Source organism: Pleuronectes platessa, chromosome 17, assembly GCF_947347685.1.
Source record: "Pleuronectes platessa chromosome 17, fPlePla1.1, whole genome shotgun sequence".
In the NCBI taxonomy this organism is placed as follows: domain Eukaryota; kingdom Metazoa; phylum Chordata; class Actinopteri; order Pleuronectiformes; family Pleuronectidae; genus Pleuronectes; species Pleuronectes platessa.
In genome coordinates this window covers 8,254,009-8,273,631 of record NC_070642.1, presented here as the reverse complement: position 1 = coordinate 8,273,631, position 19,623 = coordinate 8,254,009, and the positions used below count along the sequence as shown (strand labels likewise).

Sequence of the window (19,623 nt, the reverse complement as noted above, 5' to 3'; positions counted from 1 at the left end):
GGAGACCTTGTTAAAGTGTGAAACAGCTGATAACATGTGTAACACCGTGTTCATGGAGGATATGCTGCAGCATCACCTCTGTAAATGAAATGATACTCATTAAACCTAAATGCTCATCTGTTATAAGTGTAAGTTGTACTCTTTTAACACATGCAGATGCAGCTGTTGTGTCACTTCCAGAGAAACGTCTGTTGGGCTCTATGTGCAGGAGGAGACCGTTCTACATTATTCCACACTCTCTCCTTCACTGACTTTCAGAATCTTCAGGGACGAGAACAGAAAAACAAAGTAAATAAACAAATTGTCTGTGGTTATTTTCAAATCTATACATTTAAGTTATCCTCACTATTGTAATAATGAATGGTTAATGAATAATGAATACTCTACCAGCAAATATTTGATCCATATTATCTTTCCATTTGTTCAAAAAAGCCCCGTCTTGTTTTAGAAGTAGCTTTACATGTCCCGAATTATACTACTATGATGATAAATGTGACTGTGTTCTACGATCTCTGATTTTATCACTGACAATACTGACGTTACTGACTTTTATATTCTATGAACATTTGGGTCCAGACAACATAACATATGATCATATACTAAACAAACACATTGGTAAAAAAAAGACACCAAATGCTCATAAAGTCATTAATACAGAATCCTAAAGTTCTTTAACCACACCAGTACAGTAGTAGTATGTGAAAGGAAAGTAGGGGAACATGCAGTACATTACAAACATCAGTAAACACCATGAGAGTGTGTACATGTCTACTGGCTCTGACTGTTGTGCAAGAACAAGTTGTGCAAAGAAGCAGTAAAGTAGTGCAGAGAAATGAGTTGTAAATACTGTATAAATATGTGAACAGGGGGTGGACATGTTTTCTATGTACAGTATAGTAGCAATCCTGTGGCCTGTCGTTTCCTTTGCTCTCAGCCAATCAGGAGAGAGCGCTGTGAGGAAGTTGAATTTCAGGACTGTCCAGATGTGTGTCTTCTGTTGTTGTTGTTGATGCCTCCGATAAAGAAATCAAAGATTTGAAAATGTGACATTTTAGGAAGTTGGAAATATTTCATTTGACTCACTTGAGTGTAGATGTAGTCACTCCAATAAAACAAGGTGATCCACATTAAGGAAAGGTTGTGTGAGTTCATGGTATAAAGGCTAGAGCTGTGTCCACATTTACTATCCAGAGGCTCACAAACAGGAGGTATTGACTATGTAAATGTGTTTTTAATAGAGTTAAAGTGATGCTGTAAATGAACAACAAGGAGCTTTGCAGAGTGATGGTCTGGGGGGAGAGGCTGTTCCACCTGCCTCCAGTGTGAACCTAGTCAAGTTGAAGTTTGGCATTTTTTGCTGTAAAACTCTTTTCCGCCCCAGTTTTTTTCCATCATTTATTTCCCCGCAGCTTTTCTAATCTACCTCTGCTCCCCACGCTTTAGTCCTGCTGCTTCAGTCGGTCACACGCGGCTGCACAGAGCAGGTTTCGTTTCATTTATTTTGTATATTTCCTCCAAAACCCTGTTTCAAAATCAATGCAGTATGAAATAAAAGTATAATAAGCTAATTAGAAAAAGTACACGGGAGAATTAAGAGGAGATATTGAGAGCAGACTCAGCCTGGAGCCCTGAGTCAGAACCCGCCTCCCGCTCCGCAGCCTGATCACATATTCACACAGCGCAGCGAGTGATAAGTGATGAAGTAATGACACGGAATCTGTGGCCGTTTCAGCCGCGTCTGTGATTTAGCTCAGGCCCTCGCAGGCGGCCATGACACCCGAGCGTGGGATAAAGGAGGTGAAGAGACTCCCGCTCGCCGCGCCAGGAGGGGTCACCCTGGCTGCTCCTCCACACCTGTCTGCCATCAAACATGGAAATCACCCCGCTTACCCGCGACTGTTGCAAATTCCATGAGAAAACATTGTGCTGCACCTCATCGCGTTGCAAAGTGGGTTGTAAATACAAATTGTTGCGCAACAGCCGCACACAAAAAAAAACTATTTTTTTTATCTCAACTCTGAGCCCGGGAGAAAATGAGGTTGATACAGAGCCTCCGCCGCAATAACCCATTCACTTATTGAACCACAGCAGCTGGATACACTCTCAGCCTGCGGGCTTAAACGAAAAAGCAGAGCACGGCTGCTTGATTGAATGGGTTTGTAATGCAAGCCAAATAGGTTTGTTCTAATGGGAATCAGCCTTGTGACGGCGCCCAGGCTCACAGCAGCACTATAACAGCAGCGAGCAGCGGTGGCAAACACCCCATCCCGCTTTGATTGGCTGCGAGAGGCCCCAGCAACACTAAGGGGTTGCTGTGTTTACTAATAGTCGTTTTACTGGGGTAATATTCAATGAGCCTTAACTTTAGAAACCACAGTGTCTCCGAGACAAGGGCTGTGTTTGCCTGGGTGTGTGTGTGTGTGTGTGTGCAGTGTGTGGCCGACTGTGCCCGTTCAGGTGCTTTTACCACGTCATAAAAGTCTGAAGTGTCTCCACTGTGGCAGCGCTTTTAAAATGACACGTTCTGCCGTTGTGCCCTCGAGCTAAACACTGACCTGAATGTACCTGAATACAACAGAGACCCAGAGAGGAGGAACAGCCGCCCTAGTCTACTGCGGTTTCAGAAAGTATCCAGACTGCACCGTTCTCACATGTTAAGTTGCCGCCTTAAATTAAAGAGCTTCAACACAAAACTAAATATTCGACTGAAATTCTTTCAATTTGTTTGCCCACAATTCAATCTGCAACTCGAAACCTCCGCCAAGGTCCAACGAACTTTTTGAAATTACATTTAAATTCACCAGATCCAGATTTTTTGCACCAAATATCAAATATCAGTCCCCAAAATATATATGACTTCTTCCTTTGGTCATGTCCCGTCCTTCTAACAAGTTTGGTGAAAATCCGATCATGTATGGAAAACATACAAACCACCACCAAACAAATGACAGCAGTAACATAATTGTGTCGGTGGAAGTTTATTTTGAAATGTAGTCAAATGTAAAAACTGAAATATTACATACATGTATTGAAACTCTTCGCTCAGCACTAGTTGAAGCGCCTTTGATGTCGATTACACCCTCAAGTCTTCTTCTGTAAAACACGACAAGCTTCACACACCTGGGTTTGGGGATTTTCCGCCGTCCCTCTCTGCAGATCCTCTCGGGCTCTGTCAGGTTGGACGGTCAGTGAGCAGCCATTTTCTCCTCAGAGATGTTCGATTAGGTGTGAGTCAGGGCTCTGGGCGTCACTCAGCCTTGGCCTGTACTAAGAGTCCTTGTCGTGCTGGAAGTTGAACCTTTAGCCAAGTTTAGGTCCTGAGTGCCCTGGTTTTCAAAAAGGATATCAAAGTGCTTTTCCCATTGGACAGGTGATGAGTCCTGGTTTTGTCCAAACACGACCCTCAGGACTGAATCTGTTCTGGTTTCATCAGACCAGAGGAGGGAGTTTCCAACAGTCTCAGAGTCCTTCAGGTGCTTTCAGTAGAGATTTCCATCTGGGCATATTTCCCAGGATCTCTGGAGCTCGGCCACAGTGACCTCCTGAATCTACTCCCTTCTCCCTTCTCCCTTTTGGCCATTTCAGCAGGGTGTCTACTTGTATGATCCGTCCTGGTCGTTCCAAAGATCTTCCATTAAAGAATTATGATGACCCAGGCCGCTGCCAGGATTTTTCCTCTACCTGTGCTTTGGGGGAGCTGGACCAAGACGTGAAGTGGCTAAGGAAATACTCATTTTCAAAAGGAAGTTGTCGTTTTCCCTATAAAAGCACATAAGGCAAACAGAACATTCGATATAGATTCATATATATGTATATATATTTAATATTCAACAAGCTATTAGTGCCCACAAGGAAATTAAATATAACATATTTCAGCACTGGACAGCGCCCATGCAGCTACACTTCATAACACACCAAAAGCACAATAAAAAGAAATACTTTTATTCCATATGCTTTACAAGACAACTGAGTAATTGTAACAATGGTTGAGCAAAAAAAGTCAAATCACAAAATCTGAAATTCAATCAAGAACATCCAAAATGGCCTGTACGCAGCAGTGAATTATTACCTGTTCTCATTTGACCAATATTCCATACTGAGGTCACGTGACAACAACTGGAGCAGATCCATGACAACCAAGCAACCCCATCTCCCGAAGAAGACCATGATGTGGTCGTAAGCTTCAGACAGACGAAGGACACCAGACTTTTGTTGAGCCTCTTTTATGCCAAACTCATCCTTCAAGCATTCTCCTATTGTGATGAATAATCCATACAACACACCACAGACTGAACAGAGCTACCTTCCATCGCACTGACGTTGGACATCCGACTCTCTGTTATGAACACCCAGCACTCTGCGTGCCGAAGTGTCCTTGGGCAACACGCTGAACCTCAACTTGCCCCTGATGAGCGTTTCTTCAGAGTGTGAATGGTCTGTGGTGGAAGAAGGGTTGCGTATAGCAGCTCTGTTTGAATCTGACTGGTTGATAGGATTAGAGAAGCTGTGTATAAATGCAGATCATTTGGCCTGATTAGCCAATCACCAGTACTGACACGGTGCCGGGTGGATCTGAGGGCTGAGCCGAGGACCGGTGATACGTTCACATCTGCAGGGACCTTGTGTCAGTCATGTAGCGACACGTCTGTTTGTGTTGTGTGAAAAAGACGTCTGTGTGTCTGAATGTGTCCTGCCTCGTGTTTTGTGTTGATTGTCGGCTCCGAACATGCATCAGCCTCCTAACAACCTTATTCCTCAGCCTCTCTGCATCCACACGGACAGGGAGTCACTCCGAGTCCTCGAGTATCGATCTGAGCACCACTGACACCTTTCAAACTACTTTGACTGTCGTGCAGCAATTCATCCCGACAGGCTCAGACAGATGTGTGTCAGGTTTCTCGTGGAAATGCAGATTACTACACCCCCCCCCCCCCCCCCCCCCCCCACCCCCCACCCTCTTTTCCCCCTCTCCACACAGAGGCTGTATTTTCCTCGGCTGGAAAACAAACACAAAGGAGTGGAAAGCTCTGAATTTATTCATTACCATCTCTCACCGTGACAAAGTGGAGTAAAGCTGGACTAATGATGGGGCAGAATGTAAATGGGGAAACTAGTCTGCTGGGAGCAGCAGGGCTGATCTATGAGTTTGCATGTGTTTTGCAACCTAATATAGCTTAGATAAGCAGACATTTTCCTAGGGACGCAGTTACGGCATAAAGAAGAGCATTAGGAAGCCTGGGTTGTCTCTCTCCCTCTCTGTGTGTGTGTGTGTGTGTGTGTGTCTGTGTGTTTATGTCTGTGACACCGAGCCTGCCAAATGTGATTTATTTACACAAAGGAGAATATATGAAAACTGTGATGAATGAGAGCGGAGAATAGCAACAATTTTGTGCCAGCTCATGATCTTCAAATTTACATCCGAGCACATGTTTGATCCCTTATGGGAACAAATATTATTGCTAATTTTCACTCTTGTCTTATGTGTGAAATATGAGACACCAAGTTAAAACACCTCTAAATGTCCCAGTTTACAGTCTCCTGTAATGTTGGTGCTGCTAAGTATGTCTAAGAAGCAGTCAAGCTGTGTTCTTCAGTATTTTCATTGGACGACAGCTTTCCAAACTACTTTAGTTTTTAAAGGGGTATCAGGGTTTGAGCAAAGACTTAAATCATCATCACAGCTCATGTTTTGCTCCGAGCTTTGTTTCCTCTGGAGGCAGCTTCATTAAAACACCAACACATTTTGTCAGAGTGGACAGCTTATCACCTGGACAACAATTTTCTACATCGGACAGAAACTCTGCTTTTAAAATGAGACTCTCCCTTTTGAAAAGGATGTTGGAGAGATAACCGTGCTGATTCTTCAAAGGAGGAGTGCCGAGGAAAAACTCTCGTAAGCTTTAATTTAAATTTTTTTTATTTTATGAGGGAAGAAGAGTACCTAGCGGTCGATTCAGTTTTTTTCTGCCTCTTCTCTTTGAATTTTCAAGGCTGCCATACAAAGACACACCAAAAGTTCATTTTTAAAGAGGAGGACTTGTGTTGTTCATCTGACACACTAAGTCTCAGCTTAAAGTGCATGAAGCACATTTCCTCTTTAGCTTGGGAAGTTACATGTTTATTTTCAGATTTCAAAGTACAGCGAGGTCAAGGAATGTTGAACTGTAGATCAAAACCATTGTTTATCTCCAATATTCAGAGGGAAAAGTTTTTAAACTATCAACAATTATAAATAGTTTGGTGTATTTGTCACAGCGTCAACTCTTCTGGTCAAGGAAGCCGGGGATCATGGGTAATATTCACTGCTCACACAAGACTCTTTAAGAGCAATATGAATGAATATTAAAGGGGACATATTATGCCCATTTTACCACAAGTTGATATGGTTCCTTGGGGTCTAAATGAAATGTCTGTAACATTTTTTGGTCAAAATACCACAAGGCTCATTTAAAACAGCACCTATTTACCCTGTCTGAAACAGCCCTCCTCAGATTGACCTGTTTTGAGGCCCCCCCCCCCCTTGCAAGTAATATGTCCCCTTTAAGACCCACGCCAACTATGACAGATATGAAGAAATATCCCACTCTCAGAATTACGTCAAATTATCTCTCAAACTTCAGTCATAGACAGTCCATGTTCTTTCCCACAACCAAGCCGAGTGACATAGTGAAATGCCATGAATTCTGTCATCAGTTCCATGTTTGTCTTCTTTCTAGTTTTATGACAGTTTACTTAAATCTGAATCAATGAGTAAGAACGAAAACACAGAGATATTGCAAACTGTGCCGGCCGCCAGCAGCATGAAACGAACAGTAACGCATTCAAGGGCATATTTAAGACTAAAGTCAATAATACTTTAACATAATGTAGGTTTAGTTTAGTTGTCTCCACATGAAAGACACCATGTATCAGCACCTGTTGCTCATTAATAGCTGCGTACTGTTACTTTAAGTAAAACTGTCAATATAATATTTCATTCTAAGTAAGTACTGTAAACCAAAGAGAGTACCGAAACACTCATTATCAAAAAAAGGGCAGTGAAGGCAAATTCAACATTATATGAAATAATTAGTTTTTCATTGATTACATGTTTATGTACAATATATGTCTGTTTCTGATTTATTTGCTAATAGAGAACAGTAGTTCTGGCTGGTAGTTTTGTGAGTGAAGTTGGCTCAGCTAGGATGATACAAGTGTACGAGCATCATCACCAGTGTTTTGTTGAACTAGCAATCGCACAACTGATGTTAGACCCACAGACCCTGGACCAGTCACTGCTCTGAGCAAACAGGGAGACACAAAAATCAAAAAAATGAAATAGGAATGTTTACTTTGGGAAAACAGCTAATAAATAGGTGTGAAGAGATAAATAAAAGGGAAAATAAAACAAAATGATCAAGTAAATATAATCCTATTTTTTCAATTTACACTAATTAATTTTAACCGCTGATTGGTAGTGATAAATAAAATAAAAAGCTTTTTGACCTTTGGATATAGTTGAAAGTTTAATTTCTCTGTAGACTCCATTTGAATGTTATTTACCTCAGTTGTTTGTGACATTTTACTCCTTTCTGTCGGTGTCTGTGCTCCACATCCACCAGCGTGTTCACTGATGTTAGGATCTTTGTTTTGTCTCTTTAACACTGTGCAACCCGACCTTTCTGAAGAGCTGCACAGTCTCCAAGCATTCTGCTCGAGACTATGTACAAGTTAAAGAAATGTTTACACAGCAGGTGCTGTGTTTACCCCACTGAAGTCAGGCAGCAAATTAAAAGGACGTTTCTCTCTGGTGTGGCTTAAGGTTGTTCTCTCTGATGAGGGATTTTAGAAGAAATGCTAAAGATACACCAGTGGGAATAGCTGGAGTTTCTCGGCTGTTTCAAAGCAAACACTTCACTCTGAAATGGAGGGGACTTCAAGTGTGCTTATAAAAACAGAAGTTGCAGGGGGATTTATTCATAGTGCATATACTTATTTTGCATTTCATAAAAAATAGACATCCATGTGTATATATACTGCAGGTATCAAAACAAAACAAAAAAATCATCAATACATTAAAAAACGTTGTAAAAAACAAGATTTGTCACATTTTCATGATAGAGACAAGACAGAATGTTAATGTTAAAAAACACTGCATAGTCTTTAAAAGGCACCAGAGTTGTGTTTGTGCAGAGTTACGGCCTTTGCACATCAACTGAGACGCAAACAGCAAATAATATTGAGACGAACTTCAACATGCCTGATTAAGATTAAGCAAGAGATGATAAATCAACTAAAATATAATCAAGATGGGATCAACATGAAGCGATGAAGCACAGGTGCTGATTTCACCAGATGAAGTGTTTCAGGGGCCTGAGCTGAACCACAGCTGGACATGTTTTCTGACGCCCATTGCACAGTTTGAAGAGAAGCTGATGCAGAGATATTTATTAAAACTTTTTAATTGGAAGTATATTGGTAAAAAAAGTCCCTGCTGTGCACATTTGGTCCATTCACTTTCTTCCACAGGAGCTGGGTCACTTGTTTCTTGATCTTGGCTTCAAGTAAGCTACATCCTCATATCTGTCTTACTCCAGAAATCTGTCTGTCTGTGGCTCATCGCCTTTACACTAGGCATGTGTGTTCTCAAGGTCCAGAGGAAGGGCGGTGTTGTATTTGGTGCTATTTGGGCACGTGATAAGTTCAACTATCTTTGAACAAACAGACGACCAGCGCTCTGTAGCTGCTTCAGGTGGAACCGTGTTGTTGATCATGACAGCAAGTTACTCAGGTCAACGACAATCGATTAATCAGTTCAGGGTTCTGAGTCGAACCTACCTAAACTTTGAATAAAGAGGTGAACAGCTCTTTCTCCAGCAGCAGTGGTTTCTGGGTTCTGTGGTCCGAGTCCTACAGTCAGTCTTTATTCACCCATCTCAATGCATTCTGGTGACTTTATCAGTCCCAGAAAGAAAACCAGCATCTCCACAGACCAAGCAAACAGCTCATTCTAAACAGGCAGGTTTAGAACGGCCACTCTACAACTCCTTTAAAAGACAGAAATAACTGTGAGCAGTGGCTCAAGTCAAATATATTAAATAAATAAACATCTGACTGAGGAGGAAGTTGCTGTTCTTCTACCACAGCTTCAAAATATGACACTGTCAACAAAATGCATTATGATTGGTTAGATTTGTAAATGAGGCAAAATCTCTGATAAATTGAAATGTGGAAACTTGCATCGAGTCTTCGAAGTTCTGAAAAAAATACAAAAATATTAGTAATATGCAAATAGACAAATATTCATTTTGTGTGCAAAGGCCTTAACTGTGTCCAAATCATTTGAGCACCAACACATAATGAGAGGAGTACAGTTTGGTTTACAAGATTTAAAATATCTGTTGAGTTAAAAAGTTGTAAAATAGAATGTAACAGTGAAATGATTTTGGTTGAAACCCAATAAATAACTTCACTTCAGGGTCTAATAAATAAAAAACACTTGACAGTAGTTCCTCTTTTACAGTGTGCAAAAATATGTCCTTCTTCAAAGTGTGTGTGAAATCCCTCAGTCGCTCCTCTGCTCTCGAGCAGCTTCAGTGTTCGCCTGCTTGAGGTAGTCGAGGAGGATTAGTGTTGAGTGCGAGGCCCAGAGTCCAGTCCAGTCGGTTCTGGATCAGCACTGGGCAGGTACAGTCAGCTGTGCGCGTCGCTGTGTGTCCACGTTCCAACAGATAGAGATAAAAGATCACTTGAGGTTGAGCTAATCTGTGAGTGGTTTGGCCCCGTTGACTTCAGAGTCGTCCAGATCCGAACTGGTCAGGCGTTTTCGAGGAGCTGCGGCAGAGAGGGGACGGTGGGAAGAAGCCGAAAGAAAAGAGAGAAAGAACATTACATCCCCCAGCGTGTCAATCATCCAGTCTGAAACTCAACTGCTGAAGTAAAAAAGTCCTTGTTATCAATATTCTAACTGTTGCCGCTACAGTCGTCATGAAAGTGTATTGTCTGTTAACACTGGTGCCAAACAGCCGTCAATATGTCGGGACACCGTCACTCTTAGAGGTCAAACAGACACAAAAGGCGCAGGAAGTACACTGTGCAAATATCTGTAAGCTGCTAAGTGAAGAACTACAAGTCTGAGGCAGTGACACACACGCACGCACACACACACACAAAATTAATGGAAGGTTTAATAAGTTGCGTTGTGTGTACCATGGTGAAATATATCTCGTATTATTATGTACAGAATTTCCCAACTTAAGCTTTGATGATATGATGTGAGCTGGAGGAACATACGTACCCGACTAAAACCGTCGCTAAACTGTCACCATTAACGTTTCCAGCACAAACCATTTAACAATACATTTTTCAACTTATCAAGTAATGCACAAAACCATGACTGCCACCAAACCACCTGTTAGACAAGCTGTCAGAACACAGGTTTAGCAGCTTCAATACAGAAGTACTCACACAGAGTGTCAGACCTCAGCGAGTTGCTGAGGAACGTGCCGGGGCCTTTGATGCTGGAGGAAAGAGCAGCAAGTTTCAGGCTCCTGGTCGTGGCATCCAGCTTCTCGTCCTGGAAGACAGGTGGACACAGTGACAAGACTAAACAACAACTTATTTATTGGAAGAGATGTGTTGGTAAATATGTGTTGGAATCCTTTTTTTGTTGAACTTGACTGACTGATCAGATCCAAATGTTAATTATCTGTAAATGCTGGAAACAACCCCTTGCTCACAGCTATACCAGTGCTTATTAGTTTCAGATCTTTACCAGTGGTGGGTCTGGCCTGGACATGGTGCCAGCATACCGGCTGGCCGTTGCCATTTAGATTTGTTTAATTACTTTCACGTCATGAGATAAGGAACAAAGTGTTTTTTGTGAAAATCTATGAAGAGACAATTTAGATGAAACACGTTGAAAACATCACTAGGATTATTTAATATTCAAATTCTGTCAATAGATGCCTTTCACCTAAATCTTACACACTGGACCTTTACTTTCACATTGTCAAATATCCATTGTAAATATGTTTCTGGTGTTTATAGGTGTGTTTCTCTACATTGAGCGTTGGAGTTCTAATGGTGAGGTCGGGGGGGTAACACCAGGTCAACACTCTCTACTGGTTTCCACTTTTAGATATTCACAAGAAACTAAAACCATGAGCTCCGTTTGTGGCCTCAGGTCCAAAGACAGCTCCCTCCTGCATGACCAGATAAGGCTTTGAACCACCCTCTAATGAATGCGTGCACATAGCCCACCTACGTTTAACACACGCTCACACACACACACACACTCACACACACACACACATACACAGGTGAAGATGCAGGTAAACTGAGATAAAAAAACAGTTTGGTGGAATTCAGTTACTGTTCCACACTATATCCCCAGGTGTGGACAGCTCTTTTTGTAGAATATGTTTTTATGGTACTGCACTTCACAGAGAACACACACTACACACATTTAATGCACTGTAAAATCAGAGTTGTGGGACAAATCTTGTCATCCCCAAAAAGGATGTTTGGACATCATAAGTGTTCCGCAGATTAATGTTCGGTTGAGGAGACTGAAGATGTGATGATGTGAAGTGGGTGCACCCGTGTATGTTAAAAGCTTCTCATACAGACATTTATTTGTTTGTAAGCATGGAGGCTAACGTGTGCCAGTCTGAGCAGGTATTTAGCTATTTTGTGACTCTCTTGCAAACCTCGCCAAGTCACTGCTGAAATTTTGACACATGTGACAGATTTTTTATTTATTATTCAGATCATCAGCATCACAGATGTCCTTGGATTTCCAGGAAAAGAATCAACCTCAAAAAAAGATAAACCCTTGTTTGAAGAGAGCTTTTGAAATTCAAACAGAGAACCACTATTGTATGTGTTGGGCTGTTTGTTGTTGTTTGCATTGCTGAGTCTCATCAAGATGGAAGTCTCTTAAAGAGATTCAATCCATCGTTATTCCTTAAACAAACCCCGGGTGGGCCACAGCTATTAAGCTAATGCAATCGTCACTTACCATTCGACGCGGGAGTCATTTGGCAAACAGAGAGGGTAATCTGGCAGATTAAAACCATTTAAAAAGTGAGTGTATGGCTGTTTTGGGGAAGGCTGCATACTGCTAATGGCAGCTGTCAGCAATGATGCCTCGATGTCTCCCCTGACTGCTCTATAGCACAGAAGAGGACTGCGGGGATTAGGAGTGACTGGTGAAATTCCTCTGTTGTTCGACTCTATGTTTGTGACACTTCTCCGGCTTGTCCCACTCTGTCCATCCACGACGCCATTACAAGCGTGTGAAGTCAGTCATTTATTCCTATAGTTGTATATCAGGTGTGGTACACACATTGGCACCAGCGTGGGCGAGCTAGACTCACAAATGGCTCCCGACGCCAGAATGTCCTCGACCAAAAGGCTGCTGTTTGAACAAAACTGTGCAATTAGGGACTGAAATGGAAAAAGGTGTAGGTTGTTGTTTGCGAGTACGAGCTCTTGTAAGGCATTATAGAGCTGGTTGTCTGCGTGGGCGTGTGTGTTTGTGTCGTACTCTGTACTCTTGGATTTCGCGTTTGGACTCGTCCAGCTGGTGCTGAAGGTCCCAGACGATCTCTTTGTATTTGGTGTATCGCTGCTCGACCATCTCCCTCTGCCGCTGTGACTCCTGAAGGAACAAAATGGAGACCGTTTCATCATAACCGACCAGACGCAAAACACAACAGACCAATACTCAGATTATAGGAAAATGTGTCAGAGTATCCTTTCAAAGTCTCTTAATAACATCAATAAGTGATGTTACCAGTGAACCCACCTCTAAATCTTTGAAGTTGTCCATCAGACATTGTTTTTCAGGAATTGACTCCAGGTGGTCGAGGGCTATTCTTGTGTTCTGGAAACGATAGATAAAAAAAAACTGTTATTTCACTCAATATTAGGTGTTGATTTGTTTGATCTTTATATCAAGTAATTTGACTTCAGTCGTTTAAGTTTATATTATTAGAGAAATCTATACAATGTGTGTACTTGTCCCAAAATGGGGAAATTATTCTTAAAAATATTTAAAGCATGAGATTGTAGAACATAGGCCCTAGATACTGTTTTAATGCAATGTTTTTCGATATAAATGCCCTGAATTATCTTAAATAAAAAGAAATCAAACATAATTAGATTAAATATTACGATGTAGGTGTGAAGCAGAAGGCACCAGACACTGCAACAGTAAATGGAGGATGATACATGGATAAATACTGGAGCATCCTCTCAATCCCCTTAATCATCTCCCTGTTTCCCTTTTCTTTAACACCTAAAAGTGAATGGAGATAAAGATGATGCTCCTCAGCGGTGTGCTGGAGGCATCTCAGTGACAGACATGATGTCATAGTGCCTCGTTAATTTAGTTAAAACGCAATCAGCAAGATGTTGGATGAACAAATGGCTCCATTCTATTCATCGCTCCACTGTAAGTTTCAATAGGCTTCACATTCCCATTCACGTAGAGCATTTAAGCATCAAAGAACCTAGTTGTTAGGAGGCGTTCTGCTGATTTCTGCACTGAATGGCACACTTACATACAGCCCATACTGGAGGATGCCCACCTCTCAGCCTGAGAGGAGGATGGGTCGATACGTGCTGTCGCTTTGTAGCTGTGGTAAGCAGAAATGATTTGACTTGATGGCGGTCTGAGCCATTTCCTCCTCTTACTCACAATGGCTAATTAAGGATTGAAGTAGTCAAGCGCAACGTATAATTGTGATTGATAGACAGCACGAGTTAGACAGCTTCATTTATTTATTTATTTTCAAGGGGAATAAACAAGCGCCTGGATCAATATGACCTTTCAGTTGTGCTGAGTAATTTGGGGCTGACATGTAACAGCTGATTAAAGATGTTAGTGGCGGACATTAACTGTTCGGATGGTGTGGTCAATACTGTATTATCATTCCAGCTCCTTTCTTAACTCGGTCAGTAAGAGTTATGATGATTAACAGAGGTTTAAGTCTTGACTAAAGAAATCATTTCCAAGCCTGTGCTGTGCAGCGTCTTGTGTTTGCTGCTTCACACACAGCTTTAGGTCAACCTGCTGACACGGCTTCATTAAATCAGACTGAAAGCCAACATGAATTAGAATATCAAGTCCTGCTCTAGTAGTTTAGAGACTCCCTAAAATTCCTTGCTCCTAAAAATTACAGAGTATTTTCAATTGATTATCTAGACTGTGGCAGCCCGCCCACCTTCATAATGAACTCTTACACTTCTCATAATAACATAAGACATGTCTAACTCGGTGTGCTTGCACTATGGTTCATAAAGTTTTTACCATCCACACAGACGGTCAAATATCATAGATATTTCACTCTTTACTCTGTGTACCTGTCATTCTGAATCTGATGATTCACAAAACAACAACTATTATTATTATTATTATATAAATATATATACATATATATTTTGCTGCTATTATTAATACAAATTTTACAATCAATAATCACCACTCTTATTGTTTTCATTATAACAGACAACCGTTCCTGGTCTCTCTCTCCTCTTCTCCCTATCTCTCTCTCACTTCTCTCCCCTCTATTCCACCCATGTCTCCCAGCAGATTTTCTTTCCAAACAATGAAATCTTACCATCTCTACATCCAAAATACGGTCCTGTAAAAAGACACAAACACATTGATAACACTTTGTATGCAAATACAAACAAAGAAAGACCCGATGCTAATAAAACGAGCTCATAGCTGTTGCAAAACAGTGAGTCCAGGTAACTGCTCAAAATGGTGGATTAGCAGAGAGAAGCCCAGCTTTGTGTGTGTGTGGGAGAAAAGTGACAGCGGAGAGGAATAGTGTTCCAACAGATGGGTAACAAGGGAGGGGAAATGCACGGGCCAGTGAGAGTCTGGAGCACACAACAGGCTTCTTAACACAATCACTGACACACGCACACGCAAAGACAAACTGCTCTCGCCGCTCATCCAGCTCCTGACTGATGTTCCCTTTCCAACTCTACATAAGTGATGCTATGCCTCTTATCTGCCACTCAAACGCACACCTGCACTCCCTCCCCCAACCGGCTGCTTCAACCTCCTCTGCTTGGAATGTGTTGATGGTTTGTAACAAGGGTACTTTCTTTTCCTCTGCCCACCCCCCCAACTGTTTCTTTTTTACAGAACTCCTCTGCATCCCTCGCTATCTGTCTTCCCTCGCTACATCTCTCGCTCCTCATCCTTCATAATTAAAAGCTCGGCTTGGTCTAAGAGGGCTGATTAATTACACACAAGCTCTGGCAGGTGCCACTGTGCAGCCACAGATGGGGCCCTGCGATCCAATCCACACAAATATGCGCACGCTCAAGCAGGCTGAGAAGCCCAATCGGAAACTCTGATTGCTTAGCAGACATTTCAGTGTGTGTGTCTGTGCGTGTGTGCTTGTGTTTTGCTGTTTAATGTCGAGTAAAAGGGCCACTGAGACGCTGGGGGCCAGTCCGTTGCAGACTAGGTGAATTGGTGGCCGGCCAAGTGTAGATGCTGTAGTTCTGAAAGACAGAGATGAGGCCTCTGGTGGCTTTTACACTCCAAGGCCTCGTGTCTGCAGTAATTAGCTACTTGTTCAAGCAAGGCTGCGGGGAGTCTGTCAGGCCCACGGCTGTGTGCTGCTGTTTGTAGCAGCGTATCACAGAACTCAGATGACTGAAGGCCAGTTACTCAAAAACAACCAAATGGATATGCAAAGAAGAAAAAGAATTTGGAGCCAAAATGGTGTGCTAACAAAAACAGAACCAGCTGTCGTGCCATTGGAAGTAGGCCACATAATAAAAAAATCTACGGCCTAAAGTGCAGGTTAACAAATGCAGACAAATGGATTAGTTAAGACAAATGAGTCTGACCTGAAGGCTCCTCATTTCCTCCTCCTTCCTGCGACTCCGCTCCAACAGCTCTGAAATGAGAGAACTGTGTAAGAAAACAGGTTGCAGACGATGAAGTAATCCCATTAAAAAGTAGGGTTAGTGATATGTTATAAAACAAGGCATATGTTAAATGATCAGAATGCATTGGGTTAGGGTTGGCTATATTTAACCTTTTAAAAATATGTTCCATCTGTGGCAAGGTCTCATGTATACTTATTTAATATTTATATGTGTGTAATATGTAACAAATGGAAAAACAACACAATTATAGAACAGTGAGTCATTCATTCAACACCTTACAGACGATAAAGATTTTCCAATGTGAGATCTTGCTGATCTTCTTGGACCTGAGTGACAGTGGTGGAGATAGTAAAGAGATAGTTTGGGGTTTTCAAGTGTTCTTTTAACGGCCATTTCACCTCATCAACCTCATCTTGGGCTTTAGGGAACAGTGATTTGATCACTAATGGGAAGACTGTGGTTCAGATCCGGACAAAGACTCTATCAAAGTTCAATCTGGACCTATAAACTATAAGTAATCAAGAATTGTCCAATATTGACAGATCTGGTCAGTCTTGTTTTGCAGCAGGGGTTTAGCAGCCCCTGAAACTCACAGACAATTTGCATGCATTTTGAATCATCTCACACGATGCCCATCAGCCAATCAAATCAGTGAACTCCGAGGAGCAACACGATCAGAGTTCAGTTCAAAACCAGTATGGGATTTTTTTTTCTGAGGGCTCAGGAGGTAAGGGGGGGGTCATCCATTAACCAGAAGGTGGTTTGATCAAAGGCTGCATTCCAAGCAAGACACTGAACTGTAAATTTCCCCTGACGGCTTTGCTGGCAGTGTGTGAACGCTATGTGATGAAAGAACGTGATATGTATTGAACCACTGTATGAATGTGTGCGTGAACTGATGGCTATGACTTGAACTGTAAAGCCCTTTGAGTCGTCGACAAGACCAGAGAAGCTTTATCTAGCTACAGGTCATTTATATCTCATTTGTGAGAGATGCCTTATGTGATTGTTAAAAGCAGAAATTGTATACAACGCTACACCATTCCAGTGAGAATTCAAAGTCCTGACAAGACAAGCTAGAGCTAACTGAACAAGAGCAGTGGGATATAAGAATAAGAGAAGAGAAGAGAAAAGCAGGTGATAAAGCTGTTCAACTCATAAAATGAGCTTTAATGTTAGAAAATTGCTTGAGACTGCGAGAGGGGAATTCAAATCCACAAACAAAAAGTTTAATCATTTATTTTCTTAAATGTGAAATTAATTGAAGAAAATAAAAGAGTTTCATTTTTTATAAATCAAATTTCTAACCTATGGTACAATGTGAAAACTGACAATTAAAATTGTTAAACTATTGTTGCATTGTACTCTCTTTGATTTCTCAGTAAGTTGTTGACACCTCTAATACTTCAATATGTATTGCCCTGAATCATAATGCTGGTTAGACATTATGATGCTCCGGACCTTTGCTAGAGGATCTTTTTTTCCAACAGGACCCTTACTGAGTTTTAACAGATTTTTGTTTATTGCATAAACAAAAATGTTTTATTCACAATTAATTGTTTTGCGAAGTCTATTCATGAAGTTGAGTAACCAATGTCTACTGTAAATATTTTTGCCAACTGCAACAAACATTTATAATGATTACAAACACTTCTCAGCCAGTGAGAACTGAACATCAAACGTATCTCTATCATAATGTAAGAAGCTCTCCACTGACACATACCTGTACACAGTAATACAATCATCTCATTTGAAAGCATTACGGCCTAACGGTCTATAAACCTCCTGCAAAGGTATTGCTAAAATTGCACTTCTGGCTGCCTCGCCCCCGATGTCTGGTAATGAATTCTCTAGTTCAATATCCAATTACCTGGGGACGACTGAATCTCCTCCTCATCAACCATGTGTGCATGTAAACATATACATCTCACTACACTGGCAAACCTACTTGATAGAAACATTTGAAAAAACCTACAGTGTCTCAAGCCGTTGCTTCTAGCCTGTGAAAACACACCTTGAAGTGAGCAGAGGAGCGGTGATGTGGTGGTGGTCTGCTGCTGTTAACCTCAGACTTAAAGCCAGTCACATCTATAGCCTACTGAGAAACCTATGGTTTGTGCTATGATGCTAGAGGGAAGACACTACACATCCCAATGATGAATGATCAAACCACGATTTTGCTTGATGTTAAAAGAGTTTGGCAAGAAATTGTAGTTTGTATCTTGTATGCATGAACAGCTTTTTATCTTAAGAGTAATCTAGTGTAGTAACGTTCAACAATTCTATTGAAGGCGAACATGATTTTTCACTGCTGTGGTAAACATCTCCATGTTACTACTACACCTGAGGATTGTGGGTGGTGAAGCACGTTTAACATTGCTCGTTTTTAATCGAGACATCTTTGGATTCATTCAGACTTGTGGCTTCAACATACACCATATAACTATCGCATAGCTTATGGTAAATATATTTTGGATCGTTACAATATTATGGCTGATAATCAAAATCTCTATTCATCAAATTAATGGTATTGGTTTTTCTATACATTTAATAAGGAAAAACTTCCCATGCAAATCATATTAAAAAAACTGTAGATCTGAGAAAAACACAATCCGTTCTGATGGGTAAATTTGCCAAACTGCGTAGTTGTAAATGCGTAGTGTCATTACTGCTCCTCATACTGTGACTATTCATGCACGGCGGGGATTGGGAAGTCTTGTGTGGGTCTGCAGTAACACAACAAGTGAATCAGCGAGCAGCAACACTGCAGGGAAGCCATATTGAAAACGGCAATAAAATCTTAATTCCCACGCCTTTAATTCAGATAACCAGATCTCGCAGCTGCTGCGACACACAGATTACTCATAGGTCTAATTACTGAGAGAGCCATATCAGTGCTACTGCCTGCACAGAAGACGGACAAGGAAACTTCTGTCAAATCGAAAACTGGCTCAACATTCGTATCCAGAAAGGGTCTGGAGATGAGGCTGTATCATTAGATTGCTTACAGTACAATGTCTCACCACTGTAGTCAAAGTCGTACAGTGAAATAATGAGCAGCTGATTGTTTTTCGCTGCAGAGGTCTTCCTTCTCTCGTCTCCCCTCCAACTCTGACTCCCTCTATTGTCTTTGCTACTTTTAACTTTCTTTCTCTCTGTCAATGCAGCAAAAATTAGAACCATTTCCATGAGTTGTTCAGAGGACGTGCTAAAAACAGCTTCTAACACATGAGAAGAGATTCAGTAAGGAAATTGGACTCTGAACAGACAAAACAAGCTTATTTCTGAAAGTCATGCACAGTAAGATGCTTTCTCAAACATTTGTGATCGTAAACAAACGATGCACAGGCACCGACAGCCATTTCCACATGTGTCCATTCCAACACAGCAAACAGACACTGCAAGGTAACAAACCCCTTCAGTGATGTGAAGGTACGCAATTAGTTGCTGCTCTTGATGAAATAGTAAAGGAAATAGAAGGGCTGGAACGATTCTCAAACCGAAGCCGTAGTCCAGGCGTCCTCTGTTACGGTTTGTGATACAGGAAGACAGAACTGCCACACGTCTCCCTGCCCAACCTCACACACTGCCACAGCAGCAGGTGCAGCCTGTTGTGTGTGTGTGTGTGTATGTGTCCAATCACAATCAAAACCCATCCTAATCTGAACCAACACAGAAGTGACTAGCAGCTTCAGAGTAATAGGTGTGGATGTCGGAGAG

The 19,623-nt window shown here is 41.6% G+C and overlaps 1 protein-coding gene across 1 annotated transcript in view; it reads right to left on the bottom strand.

Annotated features, from left to right (window-relative positions):
- Positions 1-9,227: 9,227 nt before the first annotated feature.
- LOC128460563 (centrosomal protein of 128 kDa) overlaps positions 9,228-19,623 on the bottom strand; it is a 40,149-nt gene continuing 29,753 nt past the window's right edge. Inside the window, exons 20-25 of the mRNA XM_053445801.1 lie at positions 15,862-15,911; positions 14,607-14,630; positions 12,791-12,868; positions 12,530-12,643; positions 10,447-10,555; positions 9,228-9,813 (exon numbers count right to left, since the gene is read on the bottom strand). Of these exons, the coding sequence (XP_053301776.1) occupies positions 9,740-9,813; positions 10,447-10,555; positions 12,530-12,643; positions 12,791-12,868; positions 14,607-14,630; positions 15,862-15,911 (449 nt within the window). The 3' untranslated portion in view covers positions 9,228-9,739. The remainder of the gene's footprint in view (positions 9,814-10,446; positions 10,556-12,529; positions 12,644-12,790; positions 12,869-14,606; positions 14,631-15,861; positions 15,912-19,623) is intronic.